The sequence below is a fragment of the Aethina tumida genome, chromosome 3 (assembly GCF_024364675.1).
Source record: "Aethina tumida isolate Nest 87 chromosome 3, icAetTumi1.1, whole genome shotgun sequence".
Lineage (NCBI taxonomy): Eukaryota > Metazoa > Arthropoda > Insecta > Coleoptera > Nitidulidae > Aethina > Aethina tumida.
The window spans coordinates 22,664,150-22,673,548 of NC_065437.1; the positions used below are offsets into that span (position 1 = coordinate 22,664,150).

The following is a 9,399-nucleotide window of genomic DNA, read 5'->3' on the forward strand; positions in this document are numbered from 1 at the left end:
AAAATACGAAAATGTGCTCGGAAAGAAAATTCAGGATAATTTATGTGTCTATAATTTAACTGATAAAATTTAATGGTTTACTATGTATACGAAAGTATAGTTTCAAATAAGCCAATTTAGAATATTTCCTACTTAAAGTAATTTCCAACTAATTGTAGCTGTTATCAAATTAATACAAATATCAAGGACGATTGTTATGTATAAATTAAAAGTTTTTTATCTGCATTCAGTTATTTTCAAAATGTTGCCTTTGAAAATATTTGTATTTTTTGCATTTTTTGCATTAGCAAACACTAAGCCTAATCTGCAGGAATTTAAAAAATTTGTTTTGAATGCAATAGAAAAGAGTAAGGAATATGTGCCTCCGGTAGATGCGAAACGATACGAACCAACCAATGACAAACCTCAAGGTAAAACTTAATATTATCAAAAGTCAATAATTTTCATTTTAATTTTGTATTCAATTTCACCCAAAAGCAATCTCATTGCAGATGTGGGCTCTTTTGATTTCATTATAATCGGAGGTGGAACGTCTGGAGCAGTAATTGCAAATCGATTATCAGAAAATTCATCGACTACAGTTTTATTAATAGAAGCTGGAACTTACGGTAATAATGTAACAAAAATCCCTGCAATGGGTCCAATATTGTTATCTAGCGATTATAGTTGGGGATTCAAAACTACAAAGCAAAAACACGGATGTTTAGGTAAAAAGGAAGGAAAATTAAACAAATCCATTTAACGCTACTTTTCAGGGGTCACAAATCAAATGTGTACTTATTCTACCGGCAGAGGATTAGGTGGAACTAGTTTAATAAGTATGTGCATATACGCAAGAGGCAATCCTATGGACTATGATAAATGGGCAGCTCTTGGTAATCCAGGTTGGAGTTATTCTGATGTCTTACCTCTGTTTAAAAAATCTGAAAACTTTTACAAAAACGATCCAAAGGCTCCTCTAAATTGGGAGTATCACCATACTGGAGGTGAACAACATGTTGAATTTGCATTATCTGAATACGATACAAGGACTACTGCATTTTATAATGGTCATAAAGATTTGGGATATCCATTTATCGATTACAATAGTCAACAACAATTAGGTTCATCACCAATTCAAAAAACTCAAAAAAATGGGAAGAGATTTGATACTGGAACAGCCTTTATTGCGACAGCAGAACACAGAAGCAATCTTAAAATAATGACAAACAGCTACGCAACAAAAATAGTTATTGATAAAGAAACTAAGGAGGCTAATGGTGTATTATTTACACACCAACACACCAAATTTTGTGCAAAAGCCAAAAAAGAAGTCATTATTTCGGCAGGAGCTGTTCAGTCCCCACAGTTATTGATGTTATCCGGTATTGGTCCTGAAAGTCATCTTCGTGAAAAGGGTATTGAAGTTATTAAAAATTTAGAAGTAGGATCACATCTTCATGACATGGTTAACTTTCAAGACTTGTTTTATGAACATAACGCAACAGATCTTAATGATGTATCATTAGATAACGTTTTATCACTATATTTAGAACAACGTGGCCCACTAAGAGCATTTGAAGCAATAGCGGCAATATCGTTTGTACCTTCCAAAATGCAAAAACAGAAAACTTATGCAAATTTCGCGTTCGTACAAATGCCAGTAGATCTTGATAAATTTTCTGCTGCCACTAACAACATTTTGTCATTCACCAAAGAGACTTTAGAAGACTCAGCTTCCTGTACGAACCCTAATCAATGTGCATCTATATTTTATATTAGCATGCATACAAAATCTTTGGGTACTTTAAGGTTAAAATCAAATGATCCATTTGAATATCCATTAATAGATCCCAATATTCTTGCTGATGAAGAAGATATTGATCGATTATATGAGGGATACCTCCATATAAAGAAACTATTACAAACTGAACATTACAAAAAAATAAATGCAACTATAATTCCGCCAAGATTGAGAGAGTGCAAACAAAAAATATCTTCTAAGGAATATTGGTACTGTGTTTTTAAGCATTTGGCCTATCCTGATTTTCATCCCACCGGAACATGTCGAATGGGCCCCAAAAATGATAAAAAGGCTGTTGTTGATAAAGATTTGAGAGTACATGGTATCAGGAAACTTAGAGTCGCAGACGCGAGTGTTATTCCAGTGACTCTTTCAAGTCCTCCGGCAGCCACAACAATAATGATAGGAGAAAAAGCAGCAGCATTAATTAAACAAACTTATTCATAAATATTGTATTAAATATTTACTTAGGAAGAAAATTTAATTTGATTTAATATAAAATTGTTTTAGCATTATTTTAAAACTGCATAGTTCAACAATCCAACTTTATAAATGTGAAATTCAAATTTTGTGTTGAGCATATGTTCAGCACAATCTTGCACATGAAAAATGAGGTTATGCACATACGTGTTTCAGGATCATGGATATTTATTAGATAGAAAGGAAAAGAGCAACTTTATTTTATATCGCAATGCAGTTTGTTCGTGACCACATTTTCACATTTTATTTTTCGCAACGGTCAGAACTTCGGTGACATTTTAATTTCGTCGAATACGTGGCGATATAAGTTATTACTATGATATTACAAAAATCTACTGGTAATAGTTTTGACACTAAACATTCTCCACAACACGCCATACAAATACGTACAATATGTAACTTGATAGCTTCACAAACAATTTCTTTAGAAATTCGTTTGTTTAAAATATATAGTTTTTACTTTGTCAGGTAAGGGAACTATTAAATAATGTTGAGCAGACATTGTAGGAGATATTATAAAGTCTTTTTAAAAAGTTTGGATGTTTGAAGAAAAATCATCGAAGAACGTCATAAACTTCATTTTTAGCGACTGTAAGTTCGGAGACCCACTCAAAGAATAAGTGCCATAAAGAGGGCTTGAGTTTTAAAAGTGCTTTTCAATAAATTATTTCAACATGAAAAATGTTATAAATTATGCAAAATCGAGTGCGGTCGGAAATATTATGATAAAAGCCCCTCACGTTCCTCCCATTACAGATTAAGTTGCTTCGTTAAAATGGATGTAAAAAGGCACGATAATTTATAATTGAAACTAAAAATAGCTGGGCGATTTTTAAGCTACGCTCAGTTAGATACATATCATTTTTTAAAATTTAAATTTATTTTTAATCGTATTATATTTTTATGATATTATTATATAGATATTTATATATACATAGTGTTTCATAACTTATCCGAAATTTTTTAACCAGATATGCACTTCTAAGTAAGTCGATTTCTTAAAAAACATACGAATAAAAACCCAACGAAATCGATTTATTTATTATATCTGGTTAAAATTAAAGTTATAAAACGCCCTGTATAGATGTTAAGAATAGAACATTTATTATTATTTTCACGATTAAAGACAGAATTGACAAAACAGAAAATCATTGACAAATAACAGATTATTACTATTAATGGACAATAATAAATAATTAATGATTATAAGGAAAAGAAGGGGTCCAACATTGGATTCTTATAGCACCCCAGAGAATACCAAGTAGAATTTCGACTTAAATCAATTATGGCTGACATATTATTCTCGCACAGTACCTAAGCTATAATAGTAGTTGAATAGTAGAAATGTTGAATCCAAGGGAGAATTATAGAGTGGTCATTCCTGTTGAACACTTTCAAGAATTTTGTCATAACGTCGACTTGACCAACTTTATTGATTTCACTTGACACATTCTGAATAAACACTGCTAACTGAGGTTAATATTGAACGATGTTGAATTAAATTCGTTATCTATGAAAAACTGTTAACATTTCACTTAATGTATAAACTATTTTTGAATTCTTGATATAATGTATAGTAAAACAAATTCGAGCAATATTCCACAGTTTGGGAAAGTGTCCAGATTTTAAATGAAATGTAGTTTTATTAGGTCAGGCTTTTAGAAGCTTTTATATCTTCATCAGTAAACTCTGGCAAATTGATGTGTATTTATTTAAAAATTATAGTACACAGATTTTAGGATAAAATATAGCAGATAGCAGAAGCTATCAATAAACTTGTTCAAAATTTATTCTTAATGTTTCAGGACGATTCAAAAATAACGTTAATGTTTTACTTTCAATAATAGAGATTATAAATTACGAATTTTCCAATTTTTATAACTACTTAATACTTACTGATTGAAGTTATTCCGGTATTCGCCGGAATTAACGAAAAGAAATTAAATAAACGAATGGTTAAAATATTATAATGTGCGAGGGAAATTCTATTGCCGAATGAAATTGGATTTGCCTTATTTCTGTAATGGAAGATTTCAAACCAAAGATTGTTGGCCTCTCGGGTATTGTCAAGAATTTAATGGAATTCTCGGCATTAAATTGAGTGGAAAAATAACTCTTGTTATTTTAATCAAGTGTCATAAACAAATACTAGTGCAAAATTTTTTGAACTTTAAAATTCGATTACCTTTTATTAGTTTTGCTGCACTGAAATTTTCTGTTGAAAAATAAGTAAAATTAGGTGTTATTAAATATTTTTATAGTTTTTCCATCTCTTTTTTAAATAGTTTAAGCATTAATTGAATATACATATACATATGCATGTATACCATGCATGATATGTTAAACTCTGATTTCATTCCGCTGCAGCTTTCTTTGTGTTGTGCTATCAAGTAGTCGATTCGATGAGAATTTAGTAACATAAGTAAGAAAAATACAAAGCAGAAGTTTTAAGAAAAATCCATTTTCTGTGTGACTCTCGTGGGAAATTCAAATATTTCTGTACTTTGCAACAGAAGGTTACCTGATACACGTCCTTATGCACGAATGATGGAAATACTGTATACAAGGGGATGAAATTGTCACTATATCTTACACATTAGAATACCAATATCAAAACTGTCTGCTCTATATTTTCCCCGCACCAACCCAAATAATAGAGTGGGTTTTCCCTAGCGGAACGTGTATCGAGAAACAATTTTTCAGTCAAAAGTGGAAAACGATCATGAAAACCGCAATATATTCAAATATATAATTGTAAACATTTAAAACTGTGAAAATATATTATAATATTTTTTTCCTTATTGAATATGCGACGGTTATACGATGTTAAAGCATATAAATTGAGAAACAAAGTGACAGGCAATATTCATTGTGCTCATCACTATTCATTGACAGTGTGCATATTACTGTCTACAACTTCAAAAAAAGACTGAAACATAAATTATTCAAATGTATAGAGAAATTCCGTTTTCAAGCGAATGCAAGTGGGATGTTGAAATTTCGTGTGATTGACACTGAAAATAACGTCCATCATATGTCACGTTTATTCTTGCTTTTAAGTTTGCATATTGCTTTCAACAAAAACTGTCTGTTTTAAGTCGAAGCGAAGTAAACTGGAATTTTATTTAGGATCTGGATTATCGACAGCATCAGCGCAAATATTTCATTTTAAAATTCTGAGATGATGTAGATATCATTTTAAATGGATTTTTTGTAATTATTTAATGTTCATTTCTTCTTCTTAGAAGCTAATGTGGTTAATAAGTAAAGGTAAAATTTATGTCAAAATTAATACAGAACTTCATTTAAGAATAAACAGACAGTGCAATTATAAGTTATAAATCTACTTTAAATACGGTTTAGAAATATAATGGTGACGTAAAAGCATGGCAACCCTTCCTTTGGGTAATTATTTTTAGAAACAGTTGGTTTGAATTAGTTAATTAAATTCGTTCATTATGATATATGCTGAGTATTAATAGGATTATTCTCGTTGGAAGTGGAAAAAAGCATAAATGAAGTGTGGTAAATCATACAAAATCAGTTCGAACGAGTAGTAAATTGAAATTTAATAAGCCGATCAATTGGTTCGTCCGGAGTATCATTTCATTAATTCCCAAATAATACTGTTGAATATTACAAAACAAATTGTGTGTGAGGGAAATTCCCGTAGGAGCCGTTTGACTTTTTCAATTTCAAACCACCATTACGAACCGAACTCAAAGTTTACGCACAAATATCGGGTTTATGTGGAGGGTCTCCCGTTTTATTCCGGGATAAAGGGAACCGATTTAATCTGGATATTTACTATATTGAATCTAGCGTAATATTATTTAGACATAAACTATAATTGAAAAAGTTTTATGCAGTTCCAGAATTTTCCCATTCCGTTTACATACTAGGTTAATTTAAATACATTTATTTAAAATAGTGGTAATTATTATAGCAACTTTTTAAAATGTTAAATATTTTGGTAATAACTTTTTTACTTAATGTGAACTTTTAAAATAATGTTAATTTAGTATTGTTGTTTCATACCGTATTATAAAAACTACTATATTTTTATTCTAAAAAACGTTATATATATTTTTCAGAATTGAGTTGGATATATAGCAATTTTAACTTTGGAATAGACTTTTAATGATTCAATTTAACATAAACAATGAAAAATTTTAATGCCGAATTTGGTTATAAACATGATCCCCCAAGTTTTTTATTAATGATAATTTTAGATTTGTGTTTAGGATCGTTTTCATATTGAAAAGCATTTAGCATAATTTCTTCAATTCAAAGCAAATTGTTCTTTAACATATCCCTGTATATAAATCAGTCTAAGGGTGTCTACGCCAGAAGAAATGAGGCATCCCCATTATTTAACCGCCACCATGGTTCAGTGTGGGTATGAAAAACTTTTTGTATAATTCTGTATATGTAGAGTGTTTAACATAAGCAGAACCATCATGTTCTTATATATTTAATTTAGACTCGGCACTAAAAACTACTCGTCTCCACTGTTTTGTGAAAAATGTGAATGTGATCCCAAGGAAATCAATATTGGACTTTCACATTTTAATAGCAACCATTGTTTTTCTTGTAGGTTCGTCTCACAATACTTGAAATAATTTCAGCAAGTTTCATTTTTCCATATTGGTTTTAATTTCAGTTGATGACAAAATTGGATTATTTTTTGAAATTCGAATTATCCAGTTATCTACTTTCTTTCAAGTTTTCCTAACTCAGACAATTTTTTTCGTAGCTACCATTTGGTCATCTTATCTATTTTTTTTTAATAATTCGAGAAACGGTTAACTTATTTAACTGTAAATTCTTAGCCATCTCTTCTGGTTTCTCTTGGTCTTGGTAAAGCTGAATTGTAATATTTCTTACAGTTTCACTTTGACCAATGAGTAAGTAATTGTAATAATCAGAAGACCACAAGTAAATAATCGATTTAAACTCACAGATAGCAATGAAGGATCATAAAGTGAACAGTTGCTGTAATTCTTGACCAAAAAAACAACATTGTGCTAATATTATTAATATATGTATTTTAATAATGTATATATAATTAATTACACTTACATGTACAAGTAAAATGTGTTTGCAAATTTTTCAGAAATATTTCGTTAACAATAAAACAATTTGTCCTCATTTTGTATATAAAACTTGTCACATAATTCTGTTGGAAACAGTCTGTTAATGGATATAAACAGGACAATTTGAACGGGAACCGGGGAAAATTTTGTTTATTTTAATTACGTATTAATTACGCAACTTTATTGGACTGCAAAACCTGTGCATGTCCAATGAAAAATATGTCCCACAATACTCATTACACACTAATGAACCATATAATTTAAACGTGCCATGTTTATGAGGCAGTAGCATGACTATTACGGAGCCTGTAAATTTGTTAGATGAGTTTGGAAAATAGACTATACTCAAGCCAATGTTGCATATTGTTATGGTCGTAATTACATAGTTAAATAACAACGAACTAATTTAATCTAATGCACAAAATTAATATCAGTGATGACCATCAACCGCATTGTAACGCGTGACGTCACGGCTGGTAGTTTAACCGGTCCAGATGCCGTTTAACCGCAAACGTTACTAGACCATATGTCGCACTTACACTGTCTGCCATAACTGACCAGCTCCAAATTTAATCTGGAAGAGCAGCATCACGGGCTCTAATGAATATTACGGAGCAAAATTGAACTTTTTAATGGTCTGTCCTAACGAACTTCGCCTCTTAAATTACTCTTAAATTTCACTACTTGCATCACACATGCACTGTGGAAACTGCTAAATTGCAACATTCTTCGCTGAATATTCAAAACGCCCGTTATCCCCACAGGACAAGGTTTCCTCTTCAATTTTTCTATTATTAGAAAATTCGATATTCATGAAACATCATTATCATATTATTTTAAATTAATTATTTAAGAAAATTAACTGAACCCTGAACAGTAAATGTCCCGGATATAAACTTTACCTAAATAATAAGCCCCTTATATGAGCGGCCAGTTGTTGTATCATTAACATCAAACACATAAAGAGGCGAATACAGAAGGTCCTTCCTGAAGATCTTATGTGGCCATAATACGAGAGGCTTGAAGTGCGTGCCATGACCACAGCACCGTAGGGGTTAGAAGCCATGTGAAGCTGCTCAAAACCCTGGTCCTTCATACTAAAATCTACTTTATAACGGCGGACTGACCTCCACGCCATTGGGACACCTTCGCTTGACCTGCAGCATTTTAGTTAACCCACTCTGGCACTGATCTATTACTCTTTAACATACTTAATGAAGTCACTGACCGTAATTAGCTAAGGGCCAAGGGTCGTTTTATTAATTATCGAAATGTGTACGGGCACTTGAAACAATTAATTTTTTACGCTTAAAACTTCTGAATTATGAATGTATGCGCGAAACTTTGCGTTTTATTAAGTTTAATATTGTTAAGGTTTGCAGCAAATAGTGGTGAAACTTTAATAGTTGCTTCGTTTGAGCACGGCGTTGATATTTGTTTAAAAAATTAATCAACCCACATAGGAAATAATGTGGGGAAATTTGCCGCGGAAGTTCTGCTTTGGGTTAAGTTTGGTTTGCACCACGCCGGATGGAATACACGGTCAATTACTAGCTCAAAATTATTAGTAGCAGTGACGTCATCGGTTCATAATACAAATTCCAAGCGCTGATAATTTTAAAGTAAGTGCCTACTTAGTTGCCGAATCATCAGAGAGAATATGTTAGTGGCACGTTGTAGACCAAAATCGCAATTTAGATTAATAGAAGTTAAGCTTCAGGCGAGCTGTAGCGTATTTAAGTTGGCCCTTTAATGTGAAAACTTAAGCACCTTAAGTCGGTTTGTAGATACGGCACGCGTTTATCTTTTCACAGGACACAAGAGGACTCATTTAATAAGTAATTATGTAAATTTTAACTACAAAGAAAATTCCTTTAAGGCGGCACACGTTAAAATTAAATGCTACTGCCACGTGATCTTATAATCAAATTGCTCGGCTTATTCTCGATATATTCTGTAAGAAGTCTTGTTTCCTCATAAAACGTGTTAATAGCACCGAGTATCGATCAGGCTAAATGAGCTTTTTGTTTACCCTGTTAT

The 9,399-nt window shown here is 31.5% G+C and overlaps 1 protein-coding gene across 1 annotated transcript; it reads left to right on the plus strand.

The window, feature by feature from the left end:
- The first annotated feature begins 239 nt into the window (after positions 1-239).
- LOC109596993 (glucose dehydrogenase [FAD, quinone]) lies at positions 240-2,298 on the plus strand. Its single transcript, XM_020012614.2, has 3 exons — positions 240-410; positions 492-707; positions 756-2,298. Exons 1-3 carry the CDS (start codon positions 242-244, stop codon positions 2,228-2,230), a joined length of 1,860 nt encoding a protein of 619 aa, XP_019868173.2. The 5' UTR covers positions 240-241; the 3' UTR covers positions 2,231-2,298.
- Positions 2,299-9,399: the final 7,101 nt, after the last annotated feature.